This window comes from Aphelocoma coerulescens, unplaced genomic scaffold, assembly GCF_041296385.1.
Source record: "Aphelocoma coerulescens isolate FSJ_1873_10779 unplaced genomic scaffold, UR_Acoe_1.0 HiC_scaffold_105, whole genome shotgun sequence".
NCBI lineage: Eukaryota > Metazoa > Chordata > Aves > Passeriformes > Corvidae > Aphelocoma > Aphelocoma coerulescens.
The window spans coordinates 611,682-636,616 of NW_027183467.1; the positions used below are offsets into that span (position 1 = coordinate 611,682).

At 46.2% G+C, this 24,935-nt stretch overlaps 1 protein-coding gene across 1 annotated transcript; it reads right to left on the reverse strand.

Moving 5' to 3' along the window:
* Window positions 1-325: 325 nt before the first annotated feature.
* On the reverse strand, window positions 326-23,788 carry MOGAT2 (monoacylglycerol O-acyltransferase 2). Its single transcript, XM_068998426.1, has 6 exons — window positions 23,695-23,788; window positions 16,326-16,504; window positions 4,455-4,659; window positions 2,844-3,018; window positions 2,494-2,693; window positions 326-480 (listed from the first exon to the last, which is right to left on the reverse strand). Exons 1-6 carry the CDS (start codon window positions 23,786-23,788, stop codon window positions 326-328), a joined length of 1,008 nt encoding a protein of 335 aa, XP_068854527.1.
* Between the last annotated feature and the right edge of the window lie 1,147 nt (window positions 23,789-24,935).

Consider the following 24,935-nt stretch of genomic DNA (forward strand, 5'->3'; position numbering starts at 1 on the left):
AATACTTCAGATCTGCCTGGAAATATCTGTATAAACTGGCATCCATGCCAGACTGGAAGTGTGAGTTTTGTGCTGGGGAGTTTCAATTGTGCTGACCACAAATGGGATTTTTTTTTCTTCTCTTTTATATCTTTTATGTGTCCTACATGGAGAAGAAATTAAAAACTTGGCTCTACACCCATGGAAATACTTGGAAAATCAAGCTCTTTTCCCTATGCTATACAGACTATATGTTAACTATGAGTATGTTGAGCTTGTGAAGTAGTTCCAGAGAAAGGGGAAACTTGGAGCTTGATCTCCATGATTTCACCTTGCTTGAGGCACTCTATATAAATTCCAGGTGGCTGTCTTCTGGGACATTATATTTAGCTTTGTGCTTCTCAAAGAGATTGGACAACTCATTTAGGTATTTTTGATGGACTTGATCAACTTCTTCCTCAGAGGGTCTGTGCTTCTTCTGCACTGGAATTGGCTTCCCAACTGGAAAAGAAGCACAGGTGTTAGGAGGAGTCAGTCTGAGCGCTGCTCATCCTAGCACAGAGCTGAGGTCAGCCTCTCCGGGATGGACAGGTTAATATGGCCAGTTATTTCCTGGAGCTTGGAAGATAGCAGAGCCAAGGAGGGATGGTGGCTGAAATCCTGACCAAACTCTTGGTCTCCAGGATCACACTGGTCCTTGCCTCAGTTTACCCATCTACAAAGTTGGTTAATGTAAAAGACCCTCTGTGTAGTCTTTTGAAATAAGTGGTATATCCCAATGCAGTCCCAAGAGCTGCTTCTCACATTTCAGATGTGCTGCAGATAAACACAATATAAAGACAGGATAATATTTAGGTTGGGCTTTCCAAGCTGTTTCCACATGGCCCTGGGAATCTGCATTGCAAATGGGGAAGGTGAGGAACAAGGGAGCCCCACACTATTTAAATACACTTGCAGTGGAGGTGCTTCCACTTTGCTCAGATTAAAGATTCTATTAAACATCTGATTTTTATTAGGAACCAAGCACTTATTTATCTTTCTAAAATCATGTTTTATTCTACAGAAAATCTAATTACTTTGATTCCTATCACTAGAAGAGCCTTTCCATCTCCCAGAGGTACCAGGGGCAGGACCAGGTACCTGGCAGGGGTCAGAGAAGTCCATGAGGTACCTCTCTTGCTCCGTTCTCTTACTCAAATTGTTTTTGTCAACTGACAGAGGGTTTCAACATCTTATAATGCTATTCTTCATCCAATTAATGAAGAGCCCATGTGATGCTACACAGCTCATAACACCATTGAGACAATCCAAACAGGTTGTAATACAATTAGAAGTAATTGCTGATTGTCAAACTTAATCAGTGGTATAAGCTCTAACCATTCCAAACAGCATTTTTAATTACATTAATTCCCAGAGCATCAGCCACGCTAGTGGGCCAAGCATGGAGACATCAAAAAACTTACTCAAAACCAAAGATTTTCTTGAAATTTCAGACATGGTCTCTGGTCAAAATAGTTCATTTCACATGCAAATAGGTTTGGATTTGCAGATGTGTTTGCACAGGACACTGAGCAAACCTGCAAACTGCTTCAGTGTTCACAGAACCACAGGATAGTTTGGCTTGGTAGTGACCTTAAAGATCACCTCATTCTACCCCCCTGCCATGAGCAGGGACACCTTCCACTAAACCAGGTTGCTCTAAGCCCTGTCCCACCTGCCCTTGAACACTTCCAGAGAAGCGGAGCAGCCACAGCTTCTCTGGGCAACCTGTGCCAGGCCCTCACAGCCAAAAATTTCTTCCCATCCATCTAACCCTGCCATCCTGTTACTCCAGGCCCTTGTCCAAAATCCCTGTTCAGCTTTCTTGGAGACCCTTTAGGCACTGGCAGGGGCTCTGAGGTCTCCCCAGAGCCTTCTCTTTTCCAGGATGAACATCCCCAGCTCTCCCAGCCTGTCTCCAGAGCAGGGGCACTCCAGCCCTTAGAGCATCTTGGTGGCTTCCTCTGAACTCACTCCAGCAGCTCCCCATCCTTCTGATGCTCTTACCCCAGAGCAGGAGGCAGCACTGCAGGAGGGGGTCTCACCTGAGTAGGGCAGAGGGGCAGAATCCTCTCCCTTGACCTGCTGGTCCTACTTGTGTTTGTAAAACTGCCTTGGAAGATGTTTAACGCAACCCTATTGGAGTGGGTTTTGTCACTACGTTGTGGTGTTGGGGTTGTCTGTATCTCACAGGAGTGATGACGTGGCCACATTTGCTCTGGGGCTTTTCCCAGCACAGCCCAGATGACTTGAGATCTGTCAGGAGATCAAACCAGATTGCCAAACCAGTGTGACATGAGAACAGTTGGGGATGCTGCTTTGCAGCACATTTCTAGCCCACTACTGCTCGTGCTCTCTGTCATGATGCTTCAGCCTGGCAGGAGGATGTCACAACTCTGGGATTGTCCCTGTTTCCCCAGTTTGGCCAGCCTGAGTGTGTCTGGCATCATGTCAGAGTTCTGTGGATTGACTCACCCACGGTGCAGATGGGCCGTCGGTACGGTATCAGCCCAAAGCTGTACTGGAAGATGCCTCGTGCGTGGAAGAGAGGAAGGGAGATGCCCATGATCTTCTGGAGCCAGTGCTGAATCCTCCGCAGCCAGGAGCCCTTGGGATTCTTCACCTGGTCAAAGACATCATTCTCCCCAAAGGAAAAGGCAGGGACCAGGGGGGTGCTGCAGGGAGTTAAAACCAGTAGGGTGTCATGATTAGCAAAGTCCATCCCAAAACCCCTTCATTCCTCTCCAAAGCAGAAACACCCATTAATCAGTCACAGAGCCAAGCACCCCTCCCTCAGCACCCCTGGACCCCACCCCCTGCATCACCCGTGCTGGATGGCCAGGCGCACAAATCCCTTCCTGTTCTTCAGCAGCAAGGTGAAGGATCCTGGCCGGGCATCCAGTGCCTCCTGTGCCCCACCGACAATGATGGCCAGCAAGTTCCCACCCCCTGGCTTCTGCAGCACGTAGGATGCACTCTCCTTGTCAGAGGGGATGAGGCCTGGAGAGCAGAGAGGAATTAAAAGTAAAACCCATCTGTAAAACACACCTGACTGTGGTTTGTTCTGAACCTTTTTCCCCCATAATCCATCTCTGGAGAGGTGCTAAATACTTTATTTTCAGAGTTGATAACCCCAGCCCAACTCCCTTAAAAGGTGATGGATTTGCCCACAGCTCTGCTGGGTGAGTACAAAATTATCCATTTGCTGTCTGGCTCAGAAGTGAGAAATGAGGGAAAAAATAAGGAAAAAAATAAACTGAGAACTAGCTGCACTTGAGCCCTAGGAAAAATCTGTTTCAATTTGTTGTCAAGTGAGACCGTGTCCAATTCTGAATAATTCTGAAGTCAGAGAAACATTTGCTTTAGGTCAAAACACACGTTTCAGTGGATGGTGCTAATTTAAAGTGGAATTTAATGAAGGATTTGGTCCCTTGGTGTTGTTTACTTGAATAAGTTAGTAATCTTTAATTCAGAAATGACAAAGCAACATTGTTTTGACTATTTAAAAAAAAAATCAAATCCTTGTTTCAGGGGCTGAAATAATTTGCACATTAAAACCTCATTGTGAAATGGATTCAATTGACCTGAAATTGAGTTATGCACCCAGCTCCCACATTACAGTGATTAAACCTGCCTTCACCTGGGTCGTAAGTATCTCATATATCTCACTGTTTGGATTTCTCACTCTCTATGTAAATATTTTTTCAGCAGCAGGAGCCAGAGTTTATGTGGAAAACAGGGTAATGGATGCCCTGAGGTACATCAGATGGAACAGGATGCCTATGTTTAGCCTATTGAATTCTGCCCACATTCATCTGGAGAAGTGACCATTGCCAAGCCCACTACTGAGAGATGGAGGTCATCCTGCCAGTGTCCAAAAATCTCTCAAAACTCCCTTTCGCCTCTCTCCATTTAATTTTTACCTGTCCCTTTTCCTATTCCTTTTCACTACATCTTCCTCCCCTGCCACACTCCATTGCAGTAGCATGAGCTGCTATTTTCATCCTCTGTCCCTGGATGCTACTTCCCTGGAAGCAGCAGATGCTTCAGAAAAAGAGGGTTTTTTCCTCATAATTTCAAGCCTGAATATAATTTTTATGGAAAGAGATACAGGAACACCCTGCCCTGCCGCTCTCAGCATTTCTGTTCGCAGTTTGCTCTGCATTTTGCTGTTACACAGCACCTGGCAGAGTGATGCCCTGAGCACAGAGACCATTTATGAAGTTGAACAACAGAGATAACAGTGAGGAGGGCAATTTTTAATTTCAAAGGTTTTGGGTTACCATCTCTAATAGCTGTGTCCATGAATGGGATCCAATTGGCCCCAGATGGGGAAAAACAGACCCTTGACTCCTCTTCCCCATGTATCTTCACTCTGTGTTCCTCTAAAAAGCACCCACATATACCACTGCATGCCAGATGCCCATGTTCCTTACCTCCACTCATCACATAGTCCCTGAAGAACGGGATGCGAAACCACAGGGAAAGCATCATCAGATGTGGGGTGATGCCTGGGAAGAGCATGGAAAAGCCAGATGCCTCTGTGCAGAAATTGAGAAAGGCTCCAGCTGCCAGGACTCCATGGGGATGAAATCCCACCAGATAGTTCTGCCGAGGGTCCAGCTCTGCTGTCTTCATCAACTAGACCCAGGGATGAAGCCAAAAAGGGGCCAGAGTTAGTGCTGTCACCTCAGCAGGGTGGAACACTGGCTATGGAGAGCAGATAAGGCATTCCTGGAGGGGTGTGCCTCGCACCCACTGTGCCTTTCTGTTGGAAAAGGTCAACTGGAACAACTCCCTCGTTTTTCACTGAGATGTATTTCATTGCCCATATTTCCATCTCCTCCTACCCATTGGCCTAAAATGACTTTTCTAATGGCACAGTTCCTTATGTTGCCTTGAACTGGTCTAGGTGATGTTGGGAACCAACTTTGTTTAAAATGTCTTCCAATACATTTTCTAATTTGGGGGGAAAAGTGAAAAAAGGATGATTTTTTTCCACACAGTCCCTCTTGATCCCACAACCAGAACAGCAGAGGGAGGGCATAATCACTCTGGTAGACCTACTACACAGCACAAGCACATGTTCCACCCAACAGTTTGGTGTGGATCCAAGGTTTATCCTGTCCTGAAGCATGTGCCAGGTGATTCCAGGATGTTTTTAACGCATGGTAAGTTGAAATCTAATTCCCAGACATCTAGCAGAGAAGCTGATGGTTTTCTTCCCACTGGGGAAAGCCTGCAGGAGGCCAACTGTTTGTGTCTGTGTTGGGTGCCCAGGTTCATCAAAGAGTAGTGGATGTCTGCCCAAGGCTGCTGCAACTTTAGCAGGAGGAGGGAACGGGAAATGCCCATGTCCAGCATTTTAGGGATGGGCAGCATGGATTGCAGATACAGTGCAGCTCATGCCCAGCCCTTGAGGGCTGGCTAAGCAGCTTGTTAAAATCCTCAGCCTATCTGAAAGTGACATTGAAGCCTGGGATAGACTACATGGGAGAATGGGTACCACAGAACAAGAGGGGATGGTTAACGGGAAATAAGGAACAACTGGGATTTGAACTTAATTAAACTTGTTATGGACTGCCCAGGGGAGAGGAGCTGGTGCGACAAACCCACCCTCCAGCTCTGGCACCAAGAAGACCTTGCCATGCCAATATCAGCCAGCATGTGCACAGCCCAGGCAGAAGCAGGCAAAAGTGAATGCTAACATCTCTGCACCGTTTCTGTGAGTGCTGAGGATGCTCACAGCAGCAGCAGAGGATGAACCTTTCCAAGGTTAGTCATCACATCATTTCCTCCCTGAAAGGATGGTCAGACATTGAAACAAGATGACCAGGAAAGTGGTGGGACCACAATCCCTGAAATTGTTCAAAAAATATGTAGGTGTGGCACTTGGGGACATGGTTAAGTGGGTGTTTGTGATAGTGCTGGGCAACAGTTGGACTCGATGGTCTTAGAGGGCTTTTCCAACCTAAACAATTCTGTGATTCTGTTATCACAGAGGCACCATGCATTTCCAGACAACTCAAAGGCACTTGTGCTCAAGAAAAACCAAAGCTCTATGCATTTCAGTGTTACCCCTCCAAGCACCCTGATTCAATCTGCACTCAGGGTGCAGTTAATGGGACATGTATTTTCCTAGAAGCAGCTAGAACTGCAGGCTAATCATGAGAGTGTAATTTACTTTCTTACATCATGGCTCATTTTCCACCTGTCCGAAAGCACTGTTGACTGTACATGTGCCCATTCAAGCACCTGCTCCTAATGAGGGGAATAGACAAACAAAAGTCCCATCACTGCCTAGATGCAGAGGTCTCTAGGCAGGAAGAAAAGCAGATGGCTGAATCACTAAATGCCCAAGGCCCCGGCTACCATTTGCTATTTTGAATAATCTCAGCTTGCATCAATGTTTCCTGCATTCATCTTCACCTTCCAAACAACCTTTCATCTCCAACTGATTTATAAGCAGGGAAGCAAGATGCTCAGGCATGCTGGAAACTGCTACATTTCTGGTTCTGTATGTGCAAGGAGACAAGAAGCACAGAGGGGGGCACAAGACAGCAGCCATTGAACTGTGAAAACTTCCTTGATGGGAGAGTTCGCCTGTGCTAAGACACCACCCATCTGTAAAAACCCTCCCTAAGAAACAATCAGCTGCTGTCTTGGTGCTCATCGCAATGGAAGAGGAGGGAGGACAGGAAAGCAAAGAACACAAGATAGTGCTTGGAGTGATAAGACAAGGGAGAATGGTTTTAAACTAAGAGAGGGAAGATTAAGACTAGCTATGAGGAAGAAATATTTTTATGATGAGGGTGGTGAGGCCCTGGCACAGGTTGCCCAGAGAAGCTGTGGCTTCCCCATCCCTGGAAGTGTTCATTGGATGGGACTTAGAGCAGCCTGGTCTAGTGGAAGGTGTCCTTGTTCCAATGAGATGACTTTTAAGGCCCCTTCCAACCCAAACCATTTTGTGATTCTGTGATAAGACATGGTCCTGGGCAACTGGCTCTGGGTGGCCCTGCTTGAGCAGGGGGTTGGGTATGTTGACCTCCAGAGTTCTCTTCCAATGTCACCCTGGTATTTGAATCTGTGATTTTTGACTCTCTGCCTAAGTCATGGGCAGCTGGAGGGTAGCAGTTGAGTCCCTCGAGACTTGATGGATCTGGTTAATGTTTCTGCAAGAGCTGTCCCCTGCAGTAGCCCTGGGGAAAGAAGGTCCTCTGTTTGTCACAATATCTGCTCACATCTGGATGATTTGGCCAAAACTCACAGAGAAACCAGAGAGCTTATACAAGACTAAGAAAGAAATCTGTAGAAGAGGAGAGACTTGGGCAAAGTCTCTTACACTGTAGGTCTAGACTCTACACTACCCTTTTCCCTCTGGAAACTCTTCCACACAGAAACTCCATCCTCCCTTCTGGATTGTTCCCACTGTCTCACTTCTTCCCTCTCCACCTGGCAGAGGTCAGTCTCTGTAGGTACAAAAATGCTGCTTGTGAGGATTTTCTTGTTTTTTTCTAAGTCCGTGAGAAACTTTTCTCTCACGCAGAAGAGGTAGCAGGGAATGTAAACAACCAAGCTACCTGCAACCTTGAAAAGTCTTGTTCATGGTATAGTAGAAAATATTTTGACAATGGATGTTTTAGGATTTTAGCCAATCACCCCCAAGGGGTGGCTGGTCCTTTGTCCAATTAGACTATGAAGAAAAAAGTCTATAAAAGAGTTTGTAAAATAAATAAATCAATCTTGCTGCACAATTCCTGCCTGCTGGATCTTCTCTCCTCCTCCTCCCTATGGCTGCGGACACGGTGATATACCCTAGGAACCAGGCCTGTGGTAACAAGTCTCCATTCCCAAACTGCCAGGAAAGTTAATAATGTGACTGTGAACAGCCTCCCTCTCCTGCTGTCCAGCCGAACTGCCTAATGGAGCTGGGTTTGAGGTGCCAAGGAGTGGGACTATCCTCCATCCTGCCTTGAATGAGCTGTCTTTTCCACACTCTCTGGATGGCATTTGCTATTCTGGTCTTTATGAATGAATTGAACATTTAATAATTGTCAAAGTACTTAAGGGTCCAACCAAGCTGGTGTGTGCATGAGCATGAAAAAACCCAAGGCTTTTCTGGTGAGCTAAGAGCAGTATCTCATCTCAGAGGTGTCTGAGATGCCAAGTTAATGTGTATGACCTGTGGTCTGAAAAAAATGAGCTGTTAGCAGCTCAGGGTTGTGCTCTCCAAGCTGAGCCATGGGTTTGTTGACTTCCTTGAGATTCCCCTTGGCATGGTCAGGATGCCTGCTGATGAGCAGTAATGATGCATTCTCAAAAGTGCTATGAAGCCTTCTGGATCCCAGATGTGGGAGGATCTTGGCCTTCCTAACAAACCATTATTGTTCAGGATGGAAAAGCTCTCTAAGATCATGGAGTCCAAACGCTCTGCCAGCACTGCCAAGGCCACCACTAATCCATGTCCCCAGCTGCCATAGCCAAATGGCTTTTAAGTGTTTCCAGGAATGGGGAGTCCACCATTGTGTTGGACAACCTGTGCCAAGACTGAACAACCCTTTCAGTGAAGAACTTAATGAACTTAAATTTTGAAGGATGAGGTCTATTTTATGCTTCATCATGGAGAAATATAGCTTGATAGATACAATTTTTCAGGGCTTGCAGTGAGTACTCTGTAATAGAAAACTCCCTTTATTCTGTCTACTCAAATGTGGGTCCAGGGTGGGTGAATGGGTGAAACTCTGCCAGCTCCCCCAGCTCCCTAAGAGACAGAGTGGGACCTGCTCCATGCACTGTCAGCTGTGTTAGGGAAATGCATATGCAGACTTACAGGAGCTCTGACATGAGCCCATGTACTAGTGAGGATCTCAAGCAAATTAATCCAAATTTACTTTAAACTGGATTAGTTAAATGGCATTAACATCCCAAATAGATTATTAATTTGATGATATTGATGAGGTATTAAAGTGCTCTTCATTTCATATTTGTTTTGGTTTAGTTTTAATTAATTTTGGAGTGGAATTAAGATAATTGGAGCAAGGGCTTCTGAGTGACTTTCTCAGCCCAGGAGTTCAGCACTGGTTTAACCAGGATGATTTAATTCATCCCTTGAGATGTGGCTGGGTTCTCCTAGTTGTTCCCTACAGACTGGATTGTCCTGTCCCAAACCATGGGAAGACAGAGGACAGGCAATTCCCTGTTTAAGGCTGGTGCACTAATGCTTGAGGAAAGGGTAGTGAGGCACTGGCACAGGTTGCCCAAAAAGGTTGTGAATGCTCCATCCCTGTAAATATTCAAGGCCAAGTTGGATGGAGCTTGGAGCAACCTGGTCTAGTGAATGGCATGCCTGCCCATGGCAGGGGGTTAAAACTAGATGATCTTTAAGGTCCCTTCCAACCAAAATCATTCTGTGATTCTATGATTCAAATAAAATTCTCCCAGAGTCTAAAGGTTTGGAGGGTGGGTGCTCCAGAAACCCCTGGAGATGCATTGTCTGCAGGGCTGAAGGGGTTAAAATTTGTTAAGTGAGGAATTAATCAAGTCAAGTTGAAATGAGTAGGAGCACTGCATGCTGCATACCACGTCAGGGGGCATGTAGTCAGGGAGGACACTGATGTGCCATGTCATTGCATCCTTAAGGATCAATGAACACGAGGTGGGAGAGAGGGAGGAGCATGGCATTACCCCCACAGTCATTCAGAGAGCAGAGGAGGATGCGATGGAGGAGGAGAGGTTAGGAGAGCTGATCAGCAAGCTCCTGCCTTCTTCATTTAAAGTCTCCCAAATTGAATTGCTACTGGTTTTTATCCTTCTCTGGTCCCAAACTCTGCTTCTGTGGATGTTACGGTCAGTAATCTGCTCTTAAGTAGGATAAACCTCCTTTCAACTTTGTACTAAACAAATCCTCAGGTCTCTAGTTTTCACACCTCCCAAAAGCATCTCTTGCAGGATGAAACATGCAGTCAGTTCCTCTGTGGGAAGAAGCCCAACAAAGATATCCAAGAAACCCAGCCAGATCTGAAGAAGGACAAATTGTGCCAAGCTGAAAAGAAGCAGGTCACCCATCCAAGGGTGTCTGAATGGAAGACCAAAAGAAGGGCAAGTATCTGAGTACTGCCAGCAGCTGCTGAGGGTGGGTTTCAGGTCCCAGCAATGGTGAACGTCTGAGAGGGGCAGTAGGAAACAGTGAGATCTTTGAGCCCTGGGGTTTTCTCCTGGTGTCACAATGCCATGTCAGAGCTGCGTTTGCAGCAAATATTGGAGAATCTGACCAGCCAGGTAGATTTAAATTGAGTTTGGATGGGACTTCACCACCCTCACTCCAAAGGCTGGGTAAGGATGGAAGGTCCAAAGTCCTCCCTTGTTCTTGTAGGACTTCCTTTATCCAGTGGATTAGCAGTGCAGATGGTGGGACACAGTCCTCCAATAGATCACAGCCATGCCACCCCTCTTACTTAAGGACCCGCCAGAACAGAAAAGAGTGCCAACACATGGGACAGAGAAGTTCCTCAGAAAAAGATAGCAAGGTGGCTTTGGGCCATTTGGCCATGACTTTCTCTTTCCCTGACAATCCCTCTTCCAGCCAACAGAAGGAAGCAAAGGGAACAGCCAAGACCTCAGGAAATCAGAAATTGTATTTAATGTCATGGGCCATGACACAAGTCCCCAGTTACAAATAATACCACTCTTCTGTGAAAAGAAAGGAAACATTCCTGGCAGTGATCGGTTCACATGAACTGGAACAGTCCCCTCTACAGTGCCTTGTAATTCCCCAGAATCACAAAACATTCAAATAACCTCCATCACGGTTTGTGCAATGATGAGAATGAATGAGCCATGGGATGGAGCCTTCCCAAACTACAGCTTCAAGGGTTCAACTAATTCTCCAATAACTCATTTTAGTTATGCTAACAATAAAACCAGTAACACCACCAAGGCCACAAGCACAATGACAGAGGTTGCTACAGACAGCAAGGTCCAGCTGGCAGTTAGATAACCCCAAGGCTTGTAAGAAATGTCCTGGTGGCTCTTCACAGGGAGAAAACAGTGTAGCGAAGACCACAGGGGCCTTTCCTGTACAGCAGGTTCTTTCCAGGCTGCCCTGAATAAAGCCAGCATGATTAACGCTACTGGGGTTGCTCTGAATGATGACAGCAGCTGAAAACAAAATATGTTCCTGTCTTGGCTTAAAAGGCAAATGTCTGCCAAGGAAGGCAGGAACCTTCCTGGAACAGGAAGAAAATACCCCTCCCTCCAAGCTATTTTAATTTAAAAATTACAGGGCTGTCAGGCAAAAAAAAAGTAGAAAAAGGAGTAACAGTTCTTTACTAGAATATATATGTATATGTATCAGGACAGAACAAACCACAATACAATAGCAGAAGCTTCCAACCCACCAACTACAATTTTTCCCTGTGGTGTAGTTATGACTACGGCCGGCAGGGGGCGCAGGCGGCTCTAGCGAGGCAGAGAGATGCCATGATCCCCTCAGCCGGCGCCGGGAGGGAAGGAAGGAAATTGCTCCTTTTGCAAACTCAGGGTTCGATCTCAGCACTACCAAGGAGCAGCTGGCAGAAGCAGGGAAAGCAGGCAGATTCGATCGTAGTGCCGAATTGCAGCGTAGCAAAGTCCTGGAGCCGAATACACAAACTCCTGCAGCACCACGCTCTCCTCAATCCCCGAATGGAAGGAAGTCAGGACCCACCCCCATCAGGTCTCGGGTCCGAGTCCACAACTTACCGTGGCATCACGCCACAACTCCCGAAAAACCTTGAACAGAAAAGCCCACTCCCCCAGCCAAAAACTCCCCAACCCCACAACAACTCCACTGGAATGCCAAGGGACTTCTTTTTATGTCTTGATCGCTGACTATTCACCCAAAAAGTCACCCCCTCCCCCTTCTAGCATCTCCCTGAAAACAACGGGAAGAAATTCACTGAGAAACCTAAAAAGCCACAACAGTCCCCAAAATTTCCCCCAAGACGTTGATTTTCACTTCCTACTGCTAGAATGGACTCATAACCCAGGTTTTGTGATCCAAAGGTGAGATGTCTTGCCTAAGACAAGCATCCAGCCCCAATTTTCAGTCAGCAAGAAATATGGTGACCTCTGTTTGAGGACTGTGGTGGAGATAGATCTTGTCAAGATTATGCTTATACTTTTCCAGTTTCACCTTCCTCATCTGGGGTTACCAAAGCACCATGGCTGTATGAGGGAGGATGGTGACAGGACAGGATGGGACTGGGGAGAAAAAGCCACAATGTCCATTCACTTGCCCAGAGGATGCAATTTGTTTTTACTGTTAGGCTGGGTGTATCCTTCATCGTAAAGATGCACTGATAAATGATGAGGAAGGGATTGTGAAAATGGAGATAGGGTTTCGGCAGCAGCAGACAGATTACTGACTAGTTTTTCAACATAGCATAGATAGAGCAGTCCACAGCATCCAAAATCACTCTGTAGGCAACATCAACACAGCAGACATCACTGGTCATCTGTTCAGACATACTCTAGCCCAACCAGATTAATTTTACACCTTTTGGTGTATTTTTCATAACTTTATAATGCAGCTGAGCTCAGCCATGTATTGGAATTGAAGAATCATAGATTCATTTAGGTCATAAAAGCCCTCTGAGACCATCAAGTCCAACCATTACCCCAGCACTGACAAGGCCACCATTAAACCATGTCCCCAAGTGCCACATCTACACAATTTTGAAACAATTCCAGGCCAATTGAAGGACTACAATGAGGGCATATTTAAAAAAAAAAAAAATTATATATATATACACACACTTTTTTTTTTTTTTAAAGATAGGTTTTAAATGCAGAGAAATTAAGCAGAAATAACTTCTCTGGGCAATTAACTGGACCCTGACTTGGATTCTCACTGCAGTTTTTCTCATCCCCCTTTTGAAAACACTCAAGCTCATTTGGGTCCTGGCTGGCTCTGATTCTCAAATCATTAATTGAAATGGAATCAGTTCCAAGGGGGATAAATCCAACAGGAAAGTGGTACTTGTGCAAGGGTGGTATCAGCAGAAGGCGCACCTTGCACACACTGCAGTGACCTAGCTCATCACTGGCACGCTCCATGTACTGCAGCATACTGCAAATTCACACTGCCCAGAGAACAGATGCTCATCCCAACCTCTCTTTCCTTCCAAGATAGCAAACATGCACGGGGATCCCTTAAAAGCAGTGTTTAAAGCTGTTTCCTAAAATAAGACAGCAGGCAGCACATGCTGCTTCCAAACACTTGACCATGCTATGTTTGCTGCTGGGATCTGGTAGGATTAGGAGGCACACTTAATCTTCCCAGAATGCGTAATTCTCCAGGGCTTAACAAACTCAGTCTACACACAAATACAGCCCAGAGTCCTGGATGCCAACCCAGTCTGTGTCCCCACATCTCACTTCCTTGTTCCCCTTGTGCTGGGACTTTGGGCAAGTGGCATTGTTCAGCCTGAAGAAGAAAAGGTGAGACCTTAGAGCCCCTGCCAGTGCCTAAAGGGGTTCAAAGAGAGCTGGAGAGGGATTTTGGACAAGGACCTGGAGGGACAGAACAAATGGGGATGGCTTCAAACTGCCAGAGAGCAGGGCTAGATGGGATATTTGACAGAAATCCTTGGCTGTGAGGATGCTGATGGCACAGGTTGTCCAGAGAAGCTGTGGCTGCTCCATCCCTGGAAGTTTTCAAGACCAAGTTGGGCAGGGCTTGGAGCAACCTGGTCTAGTGGAAGGTGTCCCTGCCCATGGTAGGGGGGTTAAAACTGCATGTTCATTGAGGTCACTTCCAACCCAAAATATTTTATGATTCCATGTTTCTATGACTGAAAAAATATCCTGGAGAAATAGTATTGTGTGATTGCCTGGTTATAATGCTCTCTATATTATATATTTTTTAATTTTTTCTGCTGTCCTTTTGTGGAACTTCCTGTATTTTCTCCCAGAGAAATGGGGAGAAAGGCTCCACAGAGCCCTCCCGGCCCTCCCCCAGGCAGCTGCAGCCAAACCCCATACCATGCTCCCTCTACTGGTCTTAGTGGTCCTCTTAAAAGAAAGGAGAGACACGGAATGCAGTGAAGTATTCAGGAGCGGGGTTCCATGTCCATTAGAAAGGGACAGGAGACGGGTCATTGCTGGGCTGATCTGGCAGCTAAATTTCAGCAGAGATGTTGGTCCAACACTTCGTAAGTGGTGGCTTATGGCCGCAGATAATTTACAGAATATATATTTGCATATAATTATTACAGTCACAAAAATCATTGAATTAATGTATGGTTTGGGTTGGAATGTGATAAATAACATAGAGAATAGAAATTTTCAGTTCCCCTGAAGTTGCTGAATAGAGTTTAAAGCCTAATTAGCAAAAAAAACCATAAAAGGATGTAAAGGTATGCACGCTGGATGATAAATGTGTCTTACCAGTGGAGGAACAGATAAAGAGGACTACAGTGGTTTTTTTGCAAGTTAGGTAACAAGAAGCAACAGCATATGCCCAAAGAAAAATTTCAAGGAAAGGTCACCTTTAAAATTGAAGTATTCACTGAATAGGACCACCAGAGATCCCTTTAGAGGATCCTCCACGATCATAAAATGATTTCCAGTAGGAGGCATGCAAATTCGGTCTAGGAAAAGTTATGATTTATGTGTTAGCTAGGAGACACGCTTTAATGAACATGTATGATTATAATGGATAAATACCTTATTGTAAAGTCATCACACACATTAGATAAAAGGAGATACCCCTGTAATATGTCCTGCACAGATAAAGAATGCCTGCTTTCTAACACTTCAAATTGTATTAGAAAGCTTATTTTCTGGCTGATTTCACTATCAAAGGGGCCTTAAAAACATTCTACTCCCTGCCATGGGAATGGACACCTTCCACTAGACCAGGTTGCTCCAAGGCCCGTCTAACCTGGCCTTGGACACTTCCAGGCACGGCGCAGTCACAGCTTCTCTGGGCAACCTGTGCCATGGCCTCACCAACCTCACAGCCAAGAATTTCTTCCAATATCCCATCTAAATCTACTCCCTTACAGTTTGAACCCATTCCCCCTTGTTCCATCACTATAGTTTCTGATTAACAGTCTCTCTCCATCTTCTCTGTAAGGCCTTTTCAGATACTTGAAGGTGCTGTGAGGTGTCCACACAACCTTCTCCAGGATGAACAGCCCCAACTTTCTCAGCTGTCTCCATAGGGCAGGTGCTCCAGTCCCCTTTTTGACTTTGTGGCCTCCTCTGGACTTGCCCCAGAAGTGCCATTTAACCTTCTTATGTTGGGAGCACCAGACCTGTGCACAGTATGCCAGGTGGGATCTTATGAGAGCAGAGAAGAGGGTCATTTCTGGTTGAGCAGCAAAGCTGATGGGCATGTCATCTCTGGTCCTCACTTTGCTCTGGCTCCCCTTAATCCTTATCCGAGGCCCTACTCCATTCAGGATGTACTCTCAGGCTGGGTTCTTATTTTTTTCCTTTGGGCTGGTGGGTTCTTTGGATTTTTGGGCTCCCGACTTCATTATCCTGGACTGCAGCACCCAGCTTCTGACTCCAGGTGATTTCTGACCAGCTGGCTGCATCCCATCTGAGTTCTCTCAACAGACAGTGTTACCTTAGAAATTCCCATTTCCTGATCTACACTTGAAGCTCTCTTCCTTGCACAACCCATGAGCTCTTCTGCTGCATTTCTCAGATTTGTACCAAATGGTGATGGCTCTGAGGCAGGACTTGCTGCTACTCCATGCATCCACACCATGCCAAGGGGACACCAGATAAAAGAGTAAGGGCAAAGGCCAGCCACATGCATTAAGTAAATCAGGGAATGTCACAGAAGCCCCTCTCAAGAGAAGAACAGCTCTGTGAGACTGCCCAGTGCACACACAGATTTACCCATCCATCCCCTTCCTCAGCAGAAGGGGATACTGACATTGCAGGACATCCAGGATCTCTTGATTTTGGTTAAAACTTGACCCTGTGCCAAGTGGGTAAATTCTGAACAACCTGAAGGGCAGGAATGTTGCAATATAGACATGGAAAACAAAGGTGAGATTTACCTAACAGCTGTAATGCAGCAAGGTTAAATAGGTGTGGAAAAGCCAGATGGTTGAAGGATGTGGTTTGTGAACATGGTGATCCCCATTTTTTACTGTGTCTTCCAGTAATCTGGGAGCTGGGAAGATTATCCTTCAACACTAAACTTCTAGCACCCCATGCCATGACTGCTGACCCCAGACTGTATCCAGACTCCAAGGACAAAGCTGGTCCCTGAAACACTGAAGAGCCGATGGATCAGTGGCACTTACCGTGATGGGGAAATAGTCCCTCATGTACCTCCAGATGATGCAGTTCCGGAGGATGTGGATCCGTCGCCCACCCTTGCTGGGTTTCTCCCTGTCTATTAACCACCATGCAGCATAGAGGGTACTGACCAGCCAAAAACGAGTGAAGAAGAGGGCGATGAAGGCAGCTGTACAGCACTGTGCTGAAAGAAAAGCCAGCAGTGACTTGCCAGTCGGATTAGGTGGACTTTGGGAGAGGAATAGTTCACTTGGAGAGGCATTTTGGTCCTGGGATGTAGCCCAAGCCTCCACTGAGCTTGCTGCTGAATATATCAGTGTGAAGGAACCTCTCATGCAGAGGTGGTTTCTTTTTTATCCTCCCCAGGAACCTGAAAAGACACTAAGCACCTGCCTTGTAGCAACCACCAATTTCTCCAAAGGCCACCATGTTCCCCTCTTCCCAAAAGACTGATGGATCTCACTGCATTCACAGTGGATTCACATTCTCATGGATCAGCTCTCTATCCCTTTGCTGTCTTGCTTTTCTCTGGAGTCAGACTGATCTCTGCAATGATAATGGCCTTGTTTTACTCCAAAACTGCTGTTAATACCCCCTGATGACACCTGATACTTTGCAATGGCAGCAAAAAGGGTCCTATATCCAGCCTGTACAGTCCCCAATAGCTTTTTCTTGAGCTAATGATTCCCTGTTTTAGTTGTGTCCATGATTTATACACATAGATAAGGTTTTACTCTTTACTGAGTTTTTTATTATTGATTTTGGACCCTTTCCTCCACTTCTCAGGTTCAGTCTCAACTCTAATCTTGGAGTCTAGAGGATTTTCAGTTCTTTCAACTCGATGTCATCATGAATTTTATAAGAATGTTCTATTTCATTCTCTAAGACTTCCATCACTTGGGACTTTCTCCAGTTAGTGCTCAGCTTTTACCTCTACCTCCCACCTCCCTTATACCCTATGTTTTGGCATGGGAACAAGAGAAGAAAAGTCTTTGTGCAAACAAACATCACTTGGTACATGAAATCCCACTCAAGCCCAATACTGTCTGCAGAGACTGGAAAGTGATGATCAGCCACCAAGCTCCCACCTGGTAAAGCAGATGTGCGCCTGGGAGGAGCTGTGTCCTCTCCATCTGTTCCTCTGGAAGCCTTAGTATTGCTTGTGAAGGGAAAGACTGAGCTGAAAAATACCCAAAGATTCATCCAAGTCCTTTGCCCTCCCCAGCTCATGGGTTACATAATGTTTTATACATTTTGTTCTACTTTGGGTCTTCATCACAGATCCACCACCCAGGGCGGAAAGATATGAGGATGGAGATGCCCTGCTCAGCTTCAGCTTCAGCTGTGATATAGATGCATCCACACCCTCATGCTCTGAGACATCTTTTCCATCTTTGGGAATCACCTCATACCTGCTCTCTCCACCTCATCTCAGCTAAGGCCTGTCAGAGAAGTGGAATAGGATGCTCTCTTTTAAGACCTTTGTGTACCTCCTGTTTGCTTTCACTTACGGATAAATAAGTAGATCATGTTTGTAGCTTTTCTTTTTTGGTGATAAGTCACCCTGATTACAAAGCATGGAAAAGCAAATCCTTGCCCCTTTTTAAAACACTGTCACGATAGTACCAATAATCCCTATGGGGGAAAAGTGCAATAATCTAACAGAATCCTAAATCCCCTTAAAGCTGAAATGGGATTGTTTGTCTTCCTATAAGTAGAGACACTGCAGCAGGCACCTGGGTAGGCACTACAAATTTTCCAGTGGAAAAAAACTGCAGCTCTCTGCAAAGCAACAGTTCTAACCTGTAATGCATCCTGCAGGTCAGAAAGAACTACTGCTCGCACCTGGTGCCACACTTTTAATGGAATCATAGAAGTCCCTTCAAATCTGGCCTTAGACACTTCCACGGATGCAGCACTCACAGTTTCTCTGGGCAACCTGTGGTTGCCAGGGCCTCACCACCATCAGAGCCAAGAATATCTTCCCAATATCCCATCTAACCCTGCCCTCTGGCAGTGGGAAGCCATTCCCCCTTGTCCTGTCATTCCAGAGCCTTGTAAAAAGTCCCTCTCCAGCTCCCTTAGAGCCTCTTTAGCACTAGAAGAGGCTCTAAGGTCTCTCCAGAGCCTTCTCTTCTCCAGGCTGAACACCCCCAGCACTGCCAGCCTGTCTTCAGAAAAGAGGGGCTCCAGCACTTGGAGCATCTCTGTGGCCTCCTCTGGACTCGCTCCAACTGAAGACTCACAAAAGTGGAACAGAGGAGGAGAATCCCCTCCCTCAACCTGCAGCTCATGCTTCTTTTTCAAATGCCTCAGACATAGACTTTATAACTCTCAAGAATTGCATAGAACATGAACTGCAGCTCCAGGGTCCACATGATAAATAAACACAATTTTACTACAGCTGGGAGCTAGATTGTCAGGTCTGCTGCAAAACTGTGCAGTGCCTAATTCTCTTTTTATCATACTGTGCAAAGCTCAAAGTACATTCTGCAAAGTGGAGTAGTTCTGGTCCAAATCCATGCTTTATCTCGCAATTATATACTTATTAAGTTCTTCCTCAATTCATTTGCAATTCACCTTTTTTTTTTTTTCAGAGCAGCATTTGCACTCAGTGACCTTCACTCAATTTTAAGTTTTGGGGGGGGGGGTTGTCCTTTTAAAACCTTTTGGTGCTCTGTGGGAAAGGAGCCCAGAATGGACTGTCAGTCTGAAAGTTACTGTGGATGGGATCAAAGAGACAGGAAAGTTCCAGAAAATGTACAGTTAAATCTTCATCCAAACCAATTCCAGCCTTAGGCAGGCACCTGATTATTTATGGTCTGTAGTTTGGTGAGAAGGAGACACTCTGTAGCACTGTCTGGACACTGAGACTTTCTGGGCCACCAGTGGCAGAGTATAGAGCTCTATTAGTGCTTCCCAAAAGCCATGTCAGGTCCCCAGGTTGAGTCCACCACCACCAGTCCCACTGCTCAGAAGAAATGGGCAGGTTTGGATGTGAGGTTGCAAACAGGCATGATCCTCATCTCCTCCCTCTGCAGGTCTGGTCTCTTGTGCTATAGTCCAATTGCACATACTAAATTGCTATAAAATGGCTTAAGCCCTTACACAGAGCCCTTTCAAGGCAGACAAGGGCTGTAAGAGCAGGGCTAAGGGCATCATGCAAGTCTTTGCAGATGCATCAGTTCTGTTATCTGAAAATAGCCAGATAATTCTGGGCTGGGCTGAGATTAGCTGCTGCACTGTCTGCACTCTCATGGAAAGTGGAGACTGCTTCAAACCAAAACTAAAACCAAAGGGTCCTTGACAAGAAGGAATGCCATATGCAGACCCTAAATCTTGCACTTTCTGACCAGTCCAGATGCAAGAAGGTTTCTTTGTGGTTGTCCATGGTGAGATTTAGCTTTGGATGAAGCATTCATAGGATGGTCTTGGACTCTGCACTGCACCTGTTGAGCAAGGTTGCAGCAACTTTTCATGGTCCAGGACTCAGCATCTCACATCTCTATGGCTGTATGGGACTCAGCAAAGAAAAGACACATCAATTGATGGCTTTCTTGGATTCTTTCACAGGCCAAGTGGTTTCCTGGGATAGATTCCTTCAAAGAAGCTCAGAGCAAAAATGAAGTGGTGGGTTTCTTATGCTGAGTAGTTTTGCTGTGAGCTGCAAACCCCTCTCTGGACAAAAAAATGGCCGTATAACAGAAAGCACAAATATGCCATGGGGTCCAAGTGAGCCATGGGTTCCAAACAAGCCACAGGTTTCAAAGCACATGGAGGACTTTTCTGGCCAAGTCTAAGCAGCAACCATGTCCCATCAAAGTGCTGCTAACCCAGAATTTGTTCATTCAGCCTGAAACAGGGAAAACTGCAGCCCACAGAAAGAGATTTTTTTTATTGAAACAGCCCCAAAGTGAGTCAGATTCATACTGCACTTGTCAGGAAGGTTTGCAAAATCATCACAGAATCACAGAATGTGTTGGGTTAGAGGGATCTTAAAGACCATCCAGTTCTAACTGCCCCACCATGGGCAGGGATACCTTCCACTAAACCAGGTTGTTCAGAGTCCCATCCAACCTGGCCTTGAATGCTTCCAAGATGCATGTTCCTGAGGTCCCCAGTGCCAGCCTGGAGTCCCTGATAGTGACCACCTACGCTGATACTGCACCCTTGGGCACAGCTGATCTGGGCAGGCTGTGGACTACACTTAGCTGCCAAGGAAGCCTGATCACACTGGTACCACATTGCCCTTTAAGCCAATCCTAATGACTCGAAGGGTTTGAAGGCTGGGTTTGTTATGCTAGGTCTGCAGAGGCAGCGTGCCCAGGTCTACTGCCCCTGCACTAGGTTTGTTTGCCATGGTTCAGCCCTGTACTCATGGTTCTGCATGGTGTGTCTGGATGGACATCCATGCCCAGTGGAGAGTAGGAATGAGAGAGGCAGCAGGAAGCAGTGCAGCAGGCTTGGGCACCAGCCTGCTGATTTCAGTTCTCTGCAGTAGCCTGGTTCCACTCTATTACAAGGGGGCACTGGTTGGTACTTGGATCATGTACTGGAGAGGCAATGGGGTCCCCACCCCATGCCCTGCAACCCATTCTTACACCTTGAACTCTTCCTACAGCAGCTGTCAGCCTCTGAAATAAAATGAAACCTTTTGTCTCCATGCTCTTGTCAGGAACATCCTCAGGAAAACTGGCAGGGCAGACAATGCCTGCCTGTTGCAAGGGATGCTGGAGAAGAGCTCCTTGCCAGCACTGAGGCCGAGCTGCTGCCCTCACCCACCATCCTGCCAGGAATGAGAGTCCCTTGCCCAGAGCTTGGCTTTTCAGGGGATGCATTTGCACAACCATAGCAACAGCTGCCTGCAATCAGTGCTGCTGGGATCTCTGGTCGAAGACCTGTGCAGCAGTCAAATGAGTGTTTTCAGAAGCCCTCTTCTGGCAGCAGAAGCACAAGCCTGTCTCCCAAACAATGGAGCAGCCGGCAGCTAAATCCTGCCCACGGAAGATCTGAGCTCTGTGTCTGAGGGTTATAACAGTGCAACAAGGGGTGCTTGGCAGCTCACGATGAAAATAATGGTATCTCTTAGCATCTACCTTATGCAGTTGTTAACTGGGAGATTTTGGGTGGAAAGCTCCAGGCTCAAAGAAACTTTGTAAAATGAACCAAACCAGCTGAAATTGTTTCATAAGGTTTTGTTATCACCTTTCTAATGCCCTTCTTAAGAGCATTTCTTAACTGCTTTTGGTTTCAGATTGTATCACCAAAAAGACCCCAAACTAAAACCAAAACCAAAAACAAACAAACCCACAAAAACACACCGAAACACCCAAACAACAAATCAAATTCTTCCGGGGAAAGAAGATAAGTCCTGGAAGGTCAGCCATGGGAGGAGGAGTGGGTTTGGGACTCATCCCCATGCAGAGCAAGCTGCATTTCCCTGCAGGAGATAGAACCTGTGTTGCAAGTAACTCCTACAATTGTAGAGGATTCCTTCCTCCTGGTCATTTGCTGTCATTCTGCTGGCTCCAGAAGTAATTTTCATCTCTGGAAAGTCAAGTGCCAGTTTGCTCCCAATACCAAGAAGGAAAAAATCCTCAAGTACAAATTGTTTTATTGGAAAACACTGTTAAAACTCCATAAGCCCCAACTGCATCCATGCTGGGAATGAGGATGTGCTGTTGGATCCCTTGTTAGCACTGTGACCACATCTCTACTGCATCTCAACTGATTCATGCACTGTGGAAGGAAATGCAGGTGGCAGGGACAGAGAGGGAATCACGGAGCACCCCAAAATGTCCCATCTTGGACAGCTGGGTCCAAGGCTGCACAGCTCTTGCCAGATCTCCATCTTTCTTGCCAGGACACATTCATGTCTCCTCCTGACAAGTGTTCTCTGGTGGCCAAAGGTTGATCACAGGTGGGATCTCTTCTTCACTGGAATGTTGATCACAGGTGGTGTCTCTTCTGCTCAGGGAGACCCCCAGGGTTTATAACACAAGTACACAATGGCACCAAGGGTGGCTGTTTGGCACTTCTCTTCCAAAAAAAGGTAGCTTCACCCATCCTGGTGGCCAGCAATGGCCCCTGGCCTCTGGAATTGCCCAAACTGGGCTATTGTGTAGTTCAGAAGAGTGATACTTAGCATGGACCAATCCTACACCAAGAAACATTTAAAGAGCTACACTCTCTGGACCAGTATGGCACAGTCCTCCAGTCCACCAGATACCAGTGCAAAGGTGGCCATTCAGACTTAAGTCTGTGGCAGAATTTGGAAGGGCCCATCTCAGAAACCAAGTGGGACTCTGAAGCACAGCCTGTGCTTTCTGTGCAGGTATAGTTCTGGAGATGTTTGTGTACCAGGAAATGGATACACACAAAGACCTGCTATGTTCTGGGGCTAGTCAACAACTGTATTGCCACAACAAATGAGGAGCTTTATACACATCCCATCTGAGATTCACAACTGGCATAACAATGGGAAACTCTGTGATGTTACCTTTTAGCTTGGCTCCTGATGGGTTGTAGATGGCCCCAGACATTTTACAATGATTACCTGCCTCTGATACGCCCATCTCTTTATTTCCCTAACGCTAGGAAACACTGGGATGCCACCTTCCAGCTTGATGGGCTGTAAATCTCTCCAGGCAGTTTGTACTCTCTGATTACATACTTCTGGGTCTCCCATGTCTTTATTTCCCTGTGCATCCTATCCAAAACTGCATGTGTGTCATTTCCATCAGCACCTGATGCCATCCACCAAGCAGTGAGTTTGTCTGCATCTCAGTTTCCTGGTGTGTCTTTTCCTCAAACTGTTTGGGTTTTCTTTGAAAAACAACCTTTTTGAATGTTCAGGGGCATCTGTAAAAAGTGAAGTGTCTGTTCCCAGGGCTGCAAAGCAGAGTCCTCAATGCTCTTCTTATGGTACCATTCCTCAAGCATGGTAATTCTGTTTCCCATCCCTAACACCAAGCAGAGCAACAGCTTAAACCAGGAAAACTCTAAACCTAAAGGGCAAGAGAAACTGAAAACCCCACCCAGGTTTAGATGCTGCATAAGACCTGTAAATATTCCCATGCACAGGCAGGCAGCCATACACTTCCTTAGTGCCACCGTGTTCTGATCAGGTGGTGAGAAGAAGCCAAAAACACTGGCACAGGTTGCTCAAGGAAGCTGTGGCTGCCCCATCCCTTGGGGCCCTGTTCAAGGCCAGGTTGGATGGGGCTTGGAGCAACCCAGTCTAGTGGAAGGTGTCCTTGCCCATGACAGGGGATTGGAACTGGATGATATTTAAGGTCCCTTCCAACCCAATACTGCAATTCTATGGAAAGCTTCTCTGGCTTCTCAGAAAAAGGAAAAAGAGGTGTCTCTTACCTAGACCCAGGAAGCTGAAGACCCATTGAACCACTGATGCTGTCTGAAGCCTTCTCTGCAGTGGCACAGACAGCGGAGCAAACTCAACCTTCATCTTGGGCTCTGCATGCACGTCTTGCAAGGAGAAGGAAGCAAGTGGTGAATGCAAAGTGCAGTCACCTGTCAATATCTACCCAGTGTTACAGTAGAAGGGATTGTGCAACATACAGTGGCAGTGGTGGCTGCACACAGCACCATCCCATACAGGGAGGAGAGGGAGGTGTCACGGACTTTACACCATCATGACTCACAACATTGTTAGATGGTGACAATTTTATGCTTCTACCACCCAAATCTGGGAAGTAAACTCCATTCAGGACCCGATCCTGCCTTCAAGATCCTGTCTCTTTCAAATTTTGCAATATTTGGATGTTGGAAGAGACAATGAGGCATTCATGCCTGTAAGCCAGTTTTATTTTTGCCCTTCCCCTACAAATCACCCTGTACACAACAGGAAGGGACAAGCAGAAGGGACAAGCACAGGCAGGTCAGTTTTGTTCACAAGTGATGTGATATGAATGGGTTTCAGTCTCAGCCAAGGAGGTGGGGAGACAACACAAGGGTGTTTCACTGCTGAGCATAGGGTACATGAGCAACCTCATGCCTCTGCCGAGACATGAATGGATGGTGGATGGATGGGGCAGATGAGTGTCCATGTGCATCCTTGCACACATTTATATAGGTGCAGAGAAAGGAAATACTACTCTCATTTTGCATTTCTGTGTCCAAGCAGGTGCACAGTCTGAGCCTCTGCCTCGTCATGTGCAAAGAGATGAAATTTACTATATGGAGAAAAAAAAATCTGAAATTTTAGGGGAAAAAACCTCAAGGAACTGAAAAGACACTCAGATAAGCAATCATCTCATGGGAGGGCTGGGAAAACCAAAGGTCTCACTGTAACCAGGATACAGAATAATACCATGAACAGATTGCACTGAGCAGTGAGCACTGTGAAAGGACTGGCCACGTACAAAGGCTTTACTCACATGTCTGCAGGGCATTTCAAATCCCAAGGTCACTGCAGCCAAGAATTACAGAACAAAACTAAAATCAACCTTGGCAGAAGCCAATCAGATATGTTAGCTGAAAAATAATCCCTCCCCTTTGTCAGGCCTAGCAAGATGCTGGGCTATGAGCGATCTGTTAGACTCCGTTTTCCCAAATCACTATGACAACAGGGCTCTGGTGAAAGGGATCTTTTC